The 16,288-nt window shown below is 45.6% G+C and overlaps 1 protein-coding gene across 2 annotated transcripts in view; it reads left to right on the top strand.

Annotated features, from left to right (window-relative positions):
• Positions 1-16,288, top strand: part of PCDH19 (protocadherin 19) — a 137,624-nt gene that overhangs the window by 64,615 nt on the left and 56,721 nt on the right. The window contains exons 4-5 of one of the 2 annotated variants that reach the window (XM_053375019.1): positions 8,991-9,049; positions 15,574-15,746. In XM_053375019.1, the coding sequence (XP_053230994.1) occupies positions 8,991-9,049; positions 15,574-15,746 (232 nt within the window). The remainder of the gene's footprint in view (positions 1-8,990; positions 9,050-15,573; positions 15,747-16,288) is intronic. The other variant, XM_053375020.1, reaches the window with a different exon arrangement.

The raw sequence follows: 16,288 nt of genomic DNA on the forward strand, positions 1-16,288 counted from the left end.
TTAATCTCAGTAAAAAATTGCTTCCTATGAATCACCTCGAAGCAATTTCAGGATATATACATAGCACAACTGCATATATACATAGGGTCATAGCCTTGTTCTGAATCAGACTCTGGTCCATCACTCTCAGTACTGTCTACACTGACTTGTCTACATAAGTCTACACTGACTGGCAGCAGCTCTTCAGGCAGGGGAGATTCCCAGAGCTACCTGGAGATGTCCCCTGTTGAACCTGGGACCTTCTGCATTCAGAGCAGGCGCTTGACAGCTGAGCTACAATTGCACATACAAAAACAAAAAAGAAGTATGTAAAAAGGAAGTGCATTAAAAGTACATTTTTAAAAGTACATAAGGCCATTAGCCTTTGATCATGTGAATGCTGTTGCTTTTTATGTTTCTGCATCTCCCTGCCTCCCTCCCAAGATTGTGGCCTTTATTTATAGCCCTTGCTGGGTATGTCACATTTTCTCCCGTCTAGCAGGAAGCTTCCCATCTGCTCACTCTTTAACTCCAGGCACACACACACACACACACACACACACACAGCAAGAGAGAAGAGCTCTGGACCTCTTCCCTGTCCCTTCCGCACACCCCACCCCATGGGACAGATATAGGCACACATGCTCAACACATGCGTGCAGAGCTGGCACTCAGAGCGGTTTTGCACAGGTGGGAGCAGAATGGTCTGGGCATTAGCAGCTGGCATGGGGAGGTGGAGATGAGGCCAGCTTTCTTCGGAGCCAGCTCTCCATCTGACAGCACGAGATCATTCAATAGAATCCCACAAGAGGAGCAGGGGCATAAAAGCCTTCACTGCAGTTCATCCTTGCCTCCACAGCTTACCTCCTTTTTCACAGCCTGTTTACGGACTATATGTCTGCCCTTTCCTCCCCTTTATTCATTTATTTATTTTAAAACAAAGCCATCTGCTTTTCAGGAACCCTCTTAATGGGGCTGTTGGGTGGATGAAAACGCCACAGTGGATTCTTCAGTGTCCTGAGGAAGCATGGATAGCCAGCTGGGTTGGAGGGAAAGACCCACAGGGATTTATAAGCAGAGATGTCGGCCTTGCGCTTAAACGATTCCTTTTTCTACTGCCTTCCATGTTCATAAACGTTCATGGAAAAATGCAGGAGCAAACTGAGGTCGATTGGGGCCAGCCTAAGACCTTTTGCTGCCTGAGGCAAAGGAGAAGATGATGCCCTCTCTATCCATGTACAGAGGCCAGCTGGACTGACAGTTGAATCTTACTTCAAAATTGGCAACAGAGCAGCTAGCAGAAGGGGGTCAGCTGTGTCATCCAACACCTCGCTGCTTCTCCTTGCCAAACAGCACGTGCTACCTGAGGCAGCTGCCCCACTCTCCCTAATGGTCGAGCCGAACCTGGGGGTGAATTCACATGAACTTGGAGCATGAAGCTCACCATTCCTTTTGATCCCAGAATGCTTTCAAATGATTGATTGCTTTTCTGTGCAGGGACCCCCCCCCCGCCCGCCCGCCAATAGATTCATCTTGCAAATAGATGAATAGGAAGTCAGGGGAAAAGGCTCATCTTGACATGCTGGTTTTCTCTGTGCATATTAATATTATTTTTAAATAGAGGAGCATTCATTCACACACAGTCTTATGCTGCTTATGCCCACACACTGCTTTATTACCTCAGTAAGAACAATGCCTTAGAGAGCAGGTCAAGATGTATCTGGTGATATTTATTTTCCAATAAAGTAGTGATTTTTATTTTTTTCGTAGGCAAACAAACCCCCGCAACCAGCAACATGCATAGGGTGGTGTGAATTGGTTGCACATTGCCATTTTGAAGCAGTGAAACGTGGACTGAGATCATGTCATTTTGATTCTTTTTCTCCCGAATGAATATGTGGAGCTAATCAACATCCCGTTTCCTTTCCCCAGGTTGGTTGTTGTACCACTGCTCCAGGTGGTTGGGTCAGCAGGTCAAAATGTGGTTGTGCACATGAAAAACCAAGACCTAGGCATATGTGTGATCCATTATCTAGCCATTGTGTACAAACCTCATATGGTCAGCTCTCATCTCCTCCTGGTTTCATAATGGTTGCATAGTTTGAGCCACAGCCTTACTGGAAAACCGTCAGAGTTAGGGTTTTGGTGCTTTAGTTTTAACTTCTTGCCCCAGAAGGGGAAAGAGGTGACATCTGAAGTACATTGTGTATGTGTGGGTTTTACTTTGATGATGCACCAAGCAGCAGGGGAAGTAGGGGTGGTGGTGGACAGGGGCCAAAGTAGTGGGCATGCTGTTTCCCACAGGGGTCAATTGGATACCTCTGGGTAGCCCGAAACAGAACACGAAGTCAAAATATCTTTCCTGTTGTTTGCCAGGGACCAGGAGTGAGATTCTGGTTCATCAGGTTAAGGGGGTGGGCAAGGACCCTGGACCTGAAGGGAAAGGTCACACAGGGCCAGCCACAGGAGTGCTGCCACCACAAGAACCTGAGGATATGGCACTGCCATCCTTGGACTTAAAGGTAGAAGACCCTGGAAAACCTGAGGCTATCCCCACTCAGGTGCAGTAGAGCAGGATGGACCCCTTAAGTAGAGGAGCACCTTGTAGCACAGGTGGTGCTAACAATTAGGTGCCACCGGGTGAAGCTCCAGAATGCTGTGTTCCCCAGAGCCCAGCCCTGCATCCTTCCCAAACTGCACCTACACCCTGGTTGAGCCTTGTCATACTGCCGAGCAGGACATTGTTGTTCCCGAGCAAGTGGTACTCAGAGAGGTACTCATGTAGACTCTGAACATGGATTCTGAACATGTGTTAACACTCTCCCTTCCTGCCTTTCCTCTGGAACATATTACTTTGCCTCATTTCTCTCCCTAGGCAGGCAGGTCTGTTTCAGAACTTCCCTGCTTGGGGTGAAGACAGCTGAGAAGGGAGTGCAGTAAAGGAAAAAGTAGCGGGTGGGAGGAGGGTTAAGCACCCCTCCCACTTGCTGCTTTCCCTGGCAAATCCCCCCTCCTCCGGTTTTGCAGATTGGCAGCAGGCATGCAGTTCAGAATGCTGTGTTTGCTGCCAAGCATGTCATTCTGTGCTCTCTTCCTCATGTCGGCACAGCCGTGGCGAAAGCGTCATCCCAGCCCGCTTGGCTACGCTCCCGACAACCCCGTGTCAGAAATTGGAGGCCGTGTAATTTTACAAAAAAGTGTGCATGTGTTTTTCCTGCTGAGACCCCGGGCGCTTTGATATTCAAAGTCATCTTTGCAGGAACAAGGAGGAAAGAATCTCAGGGACTGAGTGTTTTGTGCACTAAATCTGCAGCTTGACTGTACAGCAGTAATTACAAAGCGGACGCAATAACTGAGCCGTGCTGTCTGTAAGGCCGACTCCCCCCCTAGCTTTCTCCAGATAACATGTTTCTCCCTGGGAGGCGCCTGTTTTTCTTAAATTAGATATTGTGTTTGTATTTTTGAAAAAGGTCACAGTTAGCCAGCACGCCTTTAAGCTTTATTATCTTGGAACCGAAGCGTAGCCTCTACTGGCACACCCTCTGCGGTTCCAATCTTGCACGTCCTGCCGCTGTGATTGTTCTAGCAGGCGACGCAGCCCTCGTCCCTTATTTATTGCACCATTAAAGTTGCATATGTTTATCTCTCCCTCTCTTTTTTTCTCTTTCTTTTTTAGGCTTTCTTTGTAATTGCCACAGGGAAAGATTAAAAAGGAGCTCTTGGAGAAACGGGAGCATCTGAGGGTGCAAAGGAGGGGTGCAGGACTGCAGGTTGCATTCCTACCTTCTACCTCTCCCTCCCCACCATCTCATTTGCAGGCCAGCTTTGTAACATTATGACATCGGGTCATCAAAGGAGCTCCTTCTCAGCACCTATCAGCTAATGGGAGTTGCCTTGAGTCCCATTTACAGACAGATGGGGTCCATCTCAGTGACCATCAGCTAACCACCACTTGAATAGGAGCTCCTTCAAAGGTGTGCCCTCCATGCACATCAGTTGATAGGCACTGAAAGCAGCTGTACTAGGGAATTTCAGATGGGGAACTTCCTACTGCACCCAACCCAGCCCGTCCCATACCTCATGTCACATATGGCATCAAATGTTGGGTAGATTGGTGTGATTTTGGGCTGCAGTAGTGGGCAGTGTGGTGGAATAGTGGTGACTTCTGGTTGGTTGTGCCGCTGCTGCTTACCAGGAGGTAGAGCAGGGAGGTGAGGGGGCAGCAAGGTCAGTGTGGTGCAAACGTACCAGCAGGAGCTCTCGTTGACTCTACCAGTGCGTTTGCAGAATGCCAACTTCAACACTGCCAGGCCTCCCTACTTCCTGGTAAGCAGCAACAGTGGGACTAACGGGAGGCCACGTAAGGGTCACCACCCTACCATGCCACCTGCAGCTGAGTGGCTGGTGATTGGGATGAGTTCTGTGAAGCCCAGTGCTGTGATAACCTTGGGCTGTGTAAAGGGGAATCAGGCCAGATAAGAGAAGACACGCAATGCACATTCATATGAGAGTCTTGGTTGGGCACTCTCTTCACTGCTTGGAATCCACCATGCTTGGTGTGTGAGACACAATTCAGTGGAAGCATCACCTTTCATTTTTTGAAATGAGAAGTAGAAACTAGGCCTGTAAGTTTGCCTGGGGGAAATCTCAGGAAATCAGTGCTTGTTACGCTGTATGTGGAATCTGAGCAGAGTGACAGATGACCAGGAACTGGGGCATCAATACTCTATATAGCTTCTCCCATGACTAAACAGTCCTCTCTCTCTAGGCTCAGCTCCCAAACCTGCTCCCTGAACTTCCAAGGTATTTCTTATTCTCTCTCTGTCTTGGGTACACAGCGTTTCCTCTCTCTCGACTTTGTGAGTTTTTCTTCAGGTTTTTTCTACCCTGCCTTCCTCCCTTTCTCTCAGACTCTCTCTGCTTCTCTGTTCCTGCCACCTATGGGCCCTGTGTTTTCTCTGCTTCTTTTTTCTGTATGCTGAACTGTTTGGTCACATCATGTTATGGGTCCCTTCACCCTGAGCGGTTTAAATGTTTGTGAACATTCCTTGACATCCTAGCAGCCCATAGACAGGCAGCAGCCATATAAGATAAAAGAGACATGACTTTCTTTACACCAGACTGGCGTGGTGGGATTGTGAAATATGGAAGAGATCTTATTACTAATAAAACTACAGATTTTGAGTCGGAGCAGCTGTCAAATCTCCTTAGCCAACACATGTCGTTCGGTGCTGAATATTCCTTAGCACTTTGTCCAGCTCTATTTTGCCAAGCGATGCAGAATGGCTGTTGCTTTCCCTTGGGAGCAATTTCCATTACCTAATAGACTGTGACACTAAAGCTTTTCTCTTTCCTTTTGTTCCCCTCTTCATACCTGTTGCATGAGAAGCGGAAATAATGGGATTTTTGAATGGGGCAGGGAAAATACACAATGCTAAATGTCACTGCAAGAGGAAAGCTGCATGTACAGGTCATTGTGTGGAACCCCCACATTCTCAGGGCCCACCTGTACTGTATGATTAAAGCTGTATCATACCACCTGAAACAAGCATGGCTTCTCCCAATTAATCCTGGGAACTGTTGTCTTGCTGAGAATTGTTAGGAGACTCCTGTTCCCCTCAGAAGCTCCGCTTATCAGAGCTGTTTAACAATCATTCCCTCCTCCCAGAGAATTCTGGGTATTGTAGGAACTCCCAGTTTCATTGGTCACAATTTGAGGGAAGCTGATGGCCCTGTGATTTACAGTTGCTGACCTGAAGCCCTGAGGATGGGCCACCTGCTCTTCGCCCCTGGGCCTGCTAAATGTGGTGGTATATTAGTCAGGTAACTCTCACAAGCAACTCTCACAAGGAGAACTAGTGGCCTGTGATGGCCCAAATGCTGCTCATCACCACAACTTCTCTGGCCTAGAATTGTTGTAAAGCCACTCTCCAAATGTTGCCTTGGGGGCTGGGAGTTTGATCGAGGAATAGTGGGAAAGGAGCAACTATTTACCCCTTGACCTGTCATTTCCCACTCTCAGTTCTTCTGCCGCATAACTCCCCGCCCCCCGGGGGTGGGAAAACAGGTGGAGGGGAAGTTTTATGAGTAGAAAATCATCCAGAGTGGAAAGGGTTCAAGAATACTAGCGTGCCTGCACTTAAACCTGAATCCTCCTGTTGTGATTGTCGGTTTTGTTTTGTTTTTAAAAATGCTTATATGTGTAGTAGCAGTGTTGCTTGGAAATCCTAAAACCAAGCAATCAGTACAGTTCTGAAATCAGTGATAAAAACCAGTGCAGTTTGAAAGGTTCAGTCTGCCATCTTGATTTAAAATGACATCCAATCATATCCAGACATAGACAAAAACCTGCTCTGTGGTCTCGGGAACCATCTTGCAAAATTTGGTTAAGAGGTGTCAACACACACACACACACACACACACACACACACACACGATATGGCTCATAATTATTTATTTGTGTCCCACTTTTCTTTTAGAAGGTGCCCAGAGTGCCTTACAGACATTTTGAGGTGTTTATTTTTTAAAAAAACCCCACAACGAAACTAGTTTTCCAAAAAAATGTAAGCATTTTAGAAAAAATGTTTTAATAACAAGCAACAGCAATTGGCAGAATAAAACTGAGCACTTAAAAATATGCTCTGTGAGGCTATTTCAAGGCAATGGTAATTCTATGCACTCTAGGTCTCCTCTGAATTAGTCTGTGCCATTGCAGACTGCTCTGTAAAGGCAGTGTTCCAAAAGACACTCAAGTGCATAAGTTTCTGATCTAAAATATGCATGCTCATTGTTTAGACGTTGGACAAAAAAGCATTTTTTTATTTTTTTATTTTAGAGACGTGATGTTGTTGTTTATAATAAAATTGGTAACCTACCAACTCGTACCATTCCTGGACAGGTCTGGTCTGGTCACAGTGGTCTGTCTCCTGTTTGGATTATTGTAATGCAGTATACATGGTGCTCCCTAGAATATATCTCAGAAGCTTTACTTAATGCATAGCACAACTGCCACAGTTGGTATAGCCAGGAAGGAACAGACAGAAAGCAATACCATGCCTTAAAGAACTGTGTGTTTGATTCCACAGGATGTGATGCACAGGCCTAAGACATCTTTTTAGGGCCACCCAGTTGGAAAATGCTGGGTTAAGATGTCTTCGAATCCCCATGACTCAGCCATGAAGCTCACTGAATCAGTTATTCTTTCTCAGCCTGGCGTACCTTGCAGGGCTGTTGGGGATCAGAGTAAAGTGCATTACCTGGGGGGGGGGGAGGGAATAGGATGTAAATTCAAGTATGTAGTAACTGCAGTCACTACTCTGTGCATGGTATCAGATTTGCCAGATCATGGTCCCAGTAGCCTTCTAGAAACAGCAGCTAAAAGGAAGGTAATTCAAGCCCTCTCGGTAATCCAACCTTTGCAGGTCCTTGTATCTGTCTTTTACCATCCAGAGGTTTCCTTGTCATCACTCTGCACAATTTGGCCTATAAGCATCCTGAGAATCTCTTAAGTTGAATTAAAACTAAAATCAAGGTTCCAGCCTTTATAACCATTTTGAAAGCGTATAACCTATATCCATTGATCTCAGTGTGTCTCTACTCTGGGTGTGATTCAGTTGGATACAAACTAGTATTATTGTGAGCTTGGCAGGCACTGGATCTGTGATTATTTTTTTTTGTCGTGAAGTCTTGCACTGTTAAGCTTTAATTCGATAGTGAGTCTTTTTTGCACCTTGTGTAACATTTGCACCTTGTGCAAATTTAAAAGGATCTGTTTTAATTCTCCTGGATCCAGCTTTCACCCAGACCCCCTGGAAAAGCAAAGTGTGTGTATGCATGTGTGTGTGTTTTGTGTGTTGGTATGTGTGCGTGTGTGCACGGGCTTTCTCATCTCTGTCTGCGGTGGCTGAGTGTGAGATAAGCAACCAAAGGGGTGATGCCCATAGCACTCCTACCAAATTCCAAATGTGCCCTCGAGCCCTCGGAAAAGTTGGCAATTGCTGCTGTGGAAGAGCAAAAAAAATAAATAAAATAAATTTCATCCATCAACTTTGTGACAGCCCTTCAAATATTTGAAGATGGCTATCATATTGCCTTTTAATAATCTCCAGGCTAAACATTCAAAGCTCGTGGCCAGCATCCCACTGTGCGGCAGCCGTTTAAATTATGTGCTCTGATGAAATATATGGCATTCGCTTTCACAAGACTGCTGTGCGGGTTGGCTTTCTTGCATGCCACTGCAAGTGGGGTGTTTTTTAAAGCTTTGCAATTATGTGCAGTAAGCTGTTTCATGTGAAGGTGCTGGCACACCTGCATGCTGGCGAGAGGTGATGGTGTGGCTCAGATCTACATTATTCACCAACTTAGGGATGGGGGAGAAATTTGATTTAGTTCACATTTAAAGAGGTTTTCCAAACAGTATGTGAACTGGAACCCAGCCATCCTTCAAAATTTGCTGTTTTCTGACTTTTACAGTGCAGTTATCAAGCCAGGTAATGTGTAGGGAAATGTGTTTCTTAGGGCAGAGTGTGTCTGTAGTAGTGAAAATAAAACTTAAAATGCTGAAATAGCTCACTCAGTAGAGTATGAGATTCTTAATCCCAAGGGCCATGGGTTCAGGCCCTACACTGGGCAAAAGTTTCCTGCACTCCGGGGGGGGGGGTAGAGTGGGTGTTGTGACTCTCACAATCCCTTCCAACTCTAAAATTATATGATTCTGTTGGGGAAATGGCTTTGCAAAAAGGTGTACACCTGGCAATACTGCATACAAAAATGTGTTTGCTAGGAGAAGTTTGTACTAAAATGCTGATGAATTTTCATGAGGATTCACGAATTGCTGCAGAAATGTGGAGAACTGAATCACGAGGATGGAGAAGTGAGGAACTGAGGTGGGGCAGATTAATCTACCCCCTACCCCTAACTTGTGGCTTTTGTCCCAGCTTGCCTGGCTCTTTCAAACTGCCAATGGATTGTGCATGTAACCATCTCTATTTCCCCTCCCCCTCTCCTTTCAGACTGAAAACTACTCTTTTGATTCCAACTATGTGAACAGCAGAGCTCATTTAATAAAAAGGTATGTAGGGTGTTTGTTTGCTTTCTATGGGGTGGCAGTGGGGGGCAGGGTGGGGAGAAGTGCTTAGTTTTAAACTGAATTCACATTGTCTAACTCTTTACTTCCCCCATTATTTTCTACTCATTTAGTGTATACAGAATCTGTTCATTTGAAACTCTCTCTCTCTCTCTCTCTCTCTCTCTCTCTCTCACACACACACACACCAGCATTTGCATCCCATTAAATTCTCACTGCTTTGGCCTTTAGTTTACACACACACACACACACCCTTCTCCAATGAGCTGTGCCTCATTCATATAGGAAAGTGAGCATACAGTTAGGCAGAACCCTGTTACCCTGACAACTTATAATTCATAGAGTTTGTTCTCTTTCAATGCACAAGAATAAAATGATAGATGTGGATGAAGAGAGCTCCCTGGCATATCAGGAGAGAAAAGGAACTTGTCGGGGGGGGGGTAAGGCAGCTGAGCTTGGGATCCTTTTTCCTCCCCCCCCCCCCGCAACCACTCTTTCCTCGCTTGAAGTTTGAATTGCAAATAAAAATACACACATTTGTATTGCAGTTCATTCCCATCCCCCATGCTCCCCTCCCCTCGCCCTCTTTATTAAAATAAATCTATCCTTGCCCTGGCTTCATCCAAGCATAAACTCAGGAATGAATTTGGTCCCCAGTGAACGTGTTGACAATAATTACTAACATTTCAGAAGCACTTCACAGCGGACAAAAATGCATTCTAATTCTCCCTACCTTTACCTTCGCTACAATGCTTGTGGCGTAAGTCATGTGCACCGGAATAAAACTGGTAAATAGTTGGTTTTGGTTTTGATTCCGTTTCTGCCAGCAAGAGCTTATTGGCCTGGCATAGATGTTTTGCTAAATGGTTGCTTAGTGTGCTGATAAGAAGCATCAGTGAACCCTTTGGTGGGGGGTGTGTGTTCAACTAGTTAGTCCTGTTAGTGGAAAGCCATGCAAGGACTTTCTCTACAGCAGTGGGTTCCTTCAGCTCTTCTCCCCTGTGGGCCCACTGCAGCCCCTGGGAAAAAAAGAATCCAGAACAACATATGGAATCTTCAAGCTGAAAAGCACTTTTGTCATAGCACTATGTTGAATTCCTTCCATAGGTTTGTGTGATCCCCACTCTTTCTCCAGTATGCTGAAAAGAAGGAGTTTAGAAGGGTTTGCTTCCAGTTGAGATTAATCACAGCTTGCCTACGGTTTTATCAGAACTATTGTTAATGTAAATTTGGGGTAGCTAATATGGTGTCCTTCAGAATTTGTGGACTCCAGCTCCCATTAGGGGTCAGGGATAATGCGAGCTGTAATGCAGCAACATATGGAGGGCAGCACATTGCCCACCCCTGATCTATGGGTATTTGAAACAAGTCACCTTCAAAACATGGTTTGTGGTTGTTTAAACAAACCACAGTTAATACTGATCACAGTTTACAATTCAGATGACATGCTAAACTATGGTTAATCTAAATCAGGAAGGAAGGCTTCCAATCTATTCCTTGTGGCTGTCGACAAAGGTATGTTAGTAACCCATGTGATCAGAGAACATCAAGGCAGTTTAGGAGGATAACAGTGTTTCATGTTTTTTCTTCTTTCTCTTCCTTGCTGTACCATGCAAGCTCTAATTTCACTATGTTAACTTCATTTTTAGTTTTAAAATATAATTCTGTGCATTGGTGTCATTCATATGCAGCCGAACCCTGCTGTTGTTTTGGTTAGCATTACCATAAGACTTCGGAACCCATTTCTCTGCAGTTGTTATGCTTCCGAATGCCAGTCGCAAGATGCAAAAACCCCATTTCACTGCTGATTCAGAGAAAATGGCAATCTGCAGAAAACCCAATTTATGTTTGCTCCAATTCAGTGGTAAAACACAGGTTTTCCCAGGAAAAGTGCTGGGGCATAAATACCTACTGCTTGGATTTGGGCTTGGAAAGCCCAGACCTGTGCCTAGAAAATGTGGAACAAAGGTGTGGATGAGCCCCTACAGTGCAGACTTTGCTTGTGAAAGAAAAAAGCCCCATTGCACTAGTGGGTGCCCTTATGCCAGCTTCCACTAGCAGTGCTTGTTAGTTAGATCCTGCTCATCATCTTAGAAGGGGAATTTCTTGTAGCTTCCCGCATGGAAAGGAGCTCTGTTTTTTGAAGATGGTGCTTGCCACCTGCTGTTTTTACCAGGGCCAGCTCCTGCGCAAAGTGCTCTCTGGAGCAAAGGAAGCTGCCTTGCTTTTAGTCCAAACTATAGGTCCATCAACCTCAGTATCGTCTACAGTGGCTGCCAGCAGCAGCTCGCTAGGATTTCAGAGTCTCTCCCAACCCCTCGTCCTACCTGGAGATTGAACCAGGAACCTTTTGCATGCAAAGCAGTTGCTCTAATATTGTGCTATGGTTCCTCCCTAAAGGACTTTATGGATCCATTCCATGAGAAGTTAATAGGGTAGCTACAACAAGCTGGCTGGTGCTGCCTGGAAAACTGGACTGGGCATTCTCATTTTAATGAAGTAAACTATGGCAGGCATCAGTGAACTGTGCTGTGCTGCTGGGGCCCTGGCAATTGCCTCTTGTTGATGCCAGCCATGCACAAAGCATGCATCTCTCTCTCTCTGTCTGTCTCTCTCTCTCTGTGTGTGTGTGCTTGCATTATATAGGTAGATCAACCAATAGATTGATAGATCAATAGATATGCTTGCATTAAATATAGTAACAAAAAAAAATTCTGCCTAATTAACTGGAAGCCGCTTTTTGTCTATCAAAATTGTTTTTAAATTGATTGTTTCCATTGATCAATTGGTTAAACACTGCAGCCTTAATTACAACTCCCGTTTTAAGCATTGAATTGTTGAGGGGAAACCCACTCAGGAACCTTTTGGTCCCTTTCCCAATTCTATGATTCTATTAGCTTGCTTGAATCAGTGCACCCATGAGGACTTGACGGATCGCACAATGGGTTCTGTGCATTTTGTTACATCCTTTCAGAGGATCTGATTATCCCCTTGCCCCAAAGCTCCCATTTTGTAAAAGAGATATAAGGAGTATGGCAATTATGAGCATGTCATGTAGACAGCTTCCATTCAGACAAGGAAATGAATATTTTTTTGTCTGCATTGCTCATGATATTCAACCACAATCTTCTAATTGCTGTGGTAGAGAAAATTGCGGCCTGCATCGTATTGTTCATTGCAGTCCAATATGGAGTTTGTCCTTTCCGTAGAAGAAATCTATTCATGTCTTTTGCTTTGCACCTACCATTAAACTAAACTGACAGTTTGGTGGTAGTTTACTGTGATTCGGTGGAAGAATTATTTAACTGCAGAAAAAGCTTTCCACACTTTGGGAAAGGGACTAAAGAGAGAGTCTGGTGTTGTAGGTTGACCTCTTGCATCATGGGCTTTGCTTCTACTAAAAAGGCAAATGTATATATATATATAAAGTACAGATTGCCCAGATGTTTGATTATATGGAACTTGGTGTATGCAGCTCTTTCTCCCTGCCTCCCTCCATCCCTGCTTCATAGCCTTGGAAGTGAGAGTAAGCAGAAATTCGGGAGCCAGAAATCAAGACCTGCGACAAAGGCACCAGGACCATGGACAGAGTACAGGGGAGCTCTATGGCTACAGCCAGCAAGCAGGGATCCTTACGTGTTTCTCTGATGTTGTCTGCCTGTGGACCAAGTCTGTCCCAGAAGCTATCCCAGTTTGGTCTGCCAAGCTATTCCTGACAAATTATACCCATCTGCCCCATACCTGATGTCATGTGTGATGTCTAACCGGGACAGGTTACCAATGAGCCTTCAAAGAAACACTTGAAGCTGCTGGTGTGATTGTTCCTTTGCTGGAGCAAGGTATGCTAAAACAGACCCCTGTTCCCTTCACAGACCTACAATTCCCAGAGTGGTTTAACAGTTTAGCAGTCAGTTCTTCACAGGCAACTCTGGGAATTGCAGGTCTATGAGGGGAATGTGGGAGTACCCTAACAACTCTCAGCACCCTTAACAATCCATGGGTCCCAGGATGCTTTGGGGAAAACCATGATTATTTAAAGTGGTATGATATTGCAGATGGGCCTTGGGCCAGTCACCACCTCTTAGCCCAACCTACTCATAGGGTAGTGTGAGGATAATATAGAGAGGGGAAGAGCTGTATAGCTCACCTTGAGCAGCTTGGAGGAAAGAAGGTATATAAATGCAATAATAGATAGAGATGGCTCCATATGCTTGATCTGCAAAGAGAATTCCTGATATGTCAAGGGATAAAGCCGAGGAAAAAAGAAAAAAGAACTGCATCCAAGGGGTGCTGCTGAAAGTCTTGCCCTAATGAATGTCATGAGCATGATGTATTCATCAGAGAGCTGAAATGTCAACTATTAATCCTCCGGTGTGTTTTTAATCCAGCAAAACGTCGCTGTTTGGAGAAGTGTGATTGCTGCCTTAACTTTGTGGTGTGAATCTCAAAATCCTTACTTTTTAATTAATCTGGTCTTTCTGAATTGATTTCTCCCTCGCCTCCTGCCTCCTGTGCATGCTGGCTAAATCCTAGGTTTAAAGGGCTTCTGCAGGGATGTCTTTATTTTAAAAGGCTGCATTTGAAGGTGTTCCAGTTTTAGTGTGTCTCAGTCCAGGCTTTTCTCTCTCCTCTTTCCTGCATGCTGTTCTTGGTTCCGCACAACATCCCATGGTCGGTGGTCCACTTGGTTTCCATGGAGACCTGAAAAGGTCTTTGCAAACAGATGCATGCGTAATTCCCCAAGGCTTTGAAGTGTGAGCCATTTCCATGGCCCTCTTGTCCTGGTGGCCAGCAAAGAAATTTGCCGGGAAGAATTGCTGGCTGCTGGTTTTTTTTGCTAACCTGTTTGATCAGGTTAGGAAGGGAATTTCCAAACATATTTCAATATGACAGGAGGCGACATTGGAGGCAGGGGGGATTTCAGTCACCATCATGCAAGCATAGGATTGGTGACTGGTTAGCTGGGACCATGTGGGGAGGACAGCTAGACATTTAGCAATCTGCTGACCAGTCAGGAACATTACACTTGCTTGGTCGCTGACTGAGGAGCCCATTGTGTTCACCAATACCTGATCTCTCTTAATAGCAAGACTCAAAACTTCTGTTCCTCCTAAGTCATCCTGCAGGAAGGGTCTTGTTGCTCCTACTAAGAAACTGTTTCACTGGCTTCCAGTGTCTAGCTGCGTTCAACACAGGGTCTTCTAATTTTCATGGTTTATTCCAAACCTCCCTTCAGATGTTTTATTATTATTGCATTGGTCCATTGAGCTTGGCAATGCATACATTGACTGGCAGCAGCAATCCAAGGGGTTTCAGACACGGGCCTTTCTCAGCCCTCCTTGGGAGATTCCAGGATTTGGACCTGGGACCTTCTAGCATGCAAACCAGATGCTCTATCACTGTCTTTGGGCTTTCCTTATATTCTTATGGCACCAGGGACTGAAGCTCTGGCAGCCATCAAAGGTGACAGTGCTGGATGCCATGGTGATGGGAGAGGGAGGGAAGAGCAGGAAAATCTCAGCTGATTGGTTGACTGGGCCTCTTATGCCATCAGACATGGGATCCCCCGCAATAGAGAGTGTGGCAAAGGAAAGGTGTGTGTGTGTGGAAGGGAATAAGGCAAAGCAGGTTTGAAACCAGTCATCTTGCAGCAGCTCTGCATGCCTGACACAGGAGTTTTTGGCTGGTTTCTTCTTTCTCAGCCCTTTGGTTGAATTCCTGACTCGCATTTCTCAGGCCACAAGCACAAAGCCCATGGCAGGTGCATGCAACACCATGTTCCTTGCAAATTGCCTGTTGCGAAAGATAGTCTTACAAGGATGTGAACATTTAAATATTGCATCTGTTCCGTGGGTTCCTTGCTCAGCTGCCGTGTCCTGTTAGGTGTTTCCTGTGCATTTAGTAACCTAGCCCGGGAGTTCTACTTAAGCATACCTTGTAATGTTCAGCTGCACTTCACTAGCAATCACAGGAGACCTCTATTTCTGTGCCATTGCAGGAGTTCAGAGATGTACATCTTGTGCTGAGCTGAATAGGTTGGATTGTTGTTGTACTTTGTCTCTTCCGATTACTCTGCTCTCACAGAGAAGGTGCTCCTGTGCCTTTCCTCCCACCCCAATATTGCCTCTAGTGGAGCTCTGGCTGTGATCTGCTCAAGCTTCCCCCCTTGTCCTCACTTTGTTCTGCAAGCTACAACGCAGCTTAGGCTCGCAGGAGGATAAGAGCAAGAATCTTCTCTAATTTTCTGCACACCTTGGGGGCTGCCTCCAGTTCTGACTGCCTCGTTGAATGCCAAGCGCCAAGATCAATGAGTTGGAGTGGCTGCTCTCTTGTACTGGAAATAGCCCCCTTGTGACATCCTGGTGGAGAAAGCTTACCTTGCTCCCTACGGGATGGTGGGAATGCTGCAGATCCTGCCTGAGGCTTTTGACACCCTCTGAGCCATGGGGGTGCTTTGTGTTTTCAGACACAGCTCTGCAGAGTAAATCACTCTTCTTTCTTCCACCCAGCAGTTCGACATTCAAAGATCTGGAGGGGAACAGCCTGAAGGACAGCGGGCATGAGGAGAGTGACCAGACAGACAGTGAACATGATGTCCAGCGTGGGCTGTACTGTGACACAGCTGTCAACGATGTTTTGAATACCAGCGTCACCTCCATGGGGTCTCAGGTGCCTGAACAAGGTTTGTTGTGTCAGTTATTTTACAAATGCTACTTGTGATTAGTTTTTTTTTTTTTAGAGCACACAGGACCCATACAGATAGCCTGCTGTTGCTTGTGAGCTGTTTTGCCTCTCCTTTGCCCTGAGCCCATTGATGGCGCTGCTATGGAATGTTTGTGAACATTCTGACTGCTCAGGGAGAGGGTGCCTGCAAGGTGCCTGCAGACCATTAATGAAAACAATGCTGTTCTAAGGAAGGAAGGGAAAGGCCTGTGGAAAAGGCTCATGACAGACCTGCAGGCAGCAAGGGTTGTTGGCAGGTAGGTTAGTGGGGAAGAGAGTGACATTCAGGAGGTGTGAAGCAGAAGACATGGAAACGAGTAAATCAAAACCAAAAGGAGAAAGGACTGTTAGAAAAATATGTCTTCTGAATATCACAATTGATCATTAAGCTAACCCACATCTGCCTGCAGATTCTGGCCTGTTTGTGATTTGACCCTGTAGCTTAAGAATAATGTGATGAACTAAAATTGTCGGTCAGTTGTCTATGCCACACGAACTTGC

This window comes from Podarcis raffonei, chromosome Z (assembly GCF_027172205.1).
Source record: "Podarcis raffonei isolate rPodRaf1 chromosome Z, rPodRaf1.pri, whole genome shotgun sequence".
In the NCBI taxonomy this organism is placed as follows: Eukaryota; Metazoa; Chordata; class Lepidosauria; order Squamata; family Lacertidae; genus Podarcis; species Podarcis raffonei.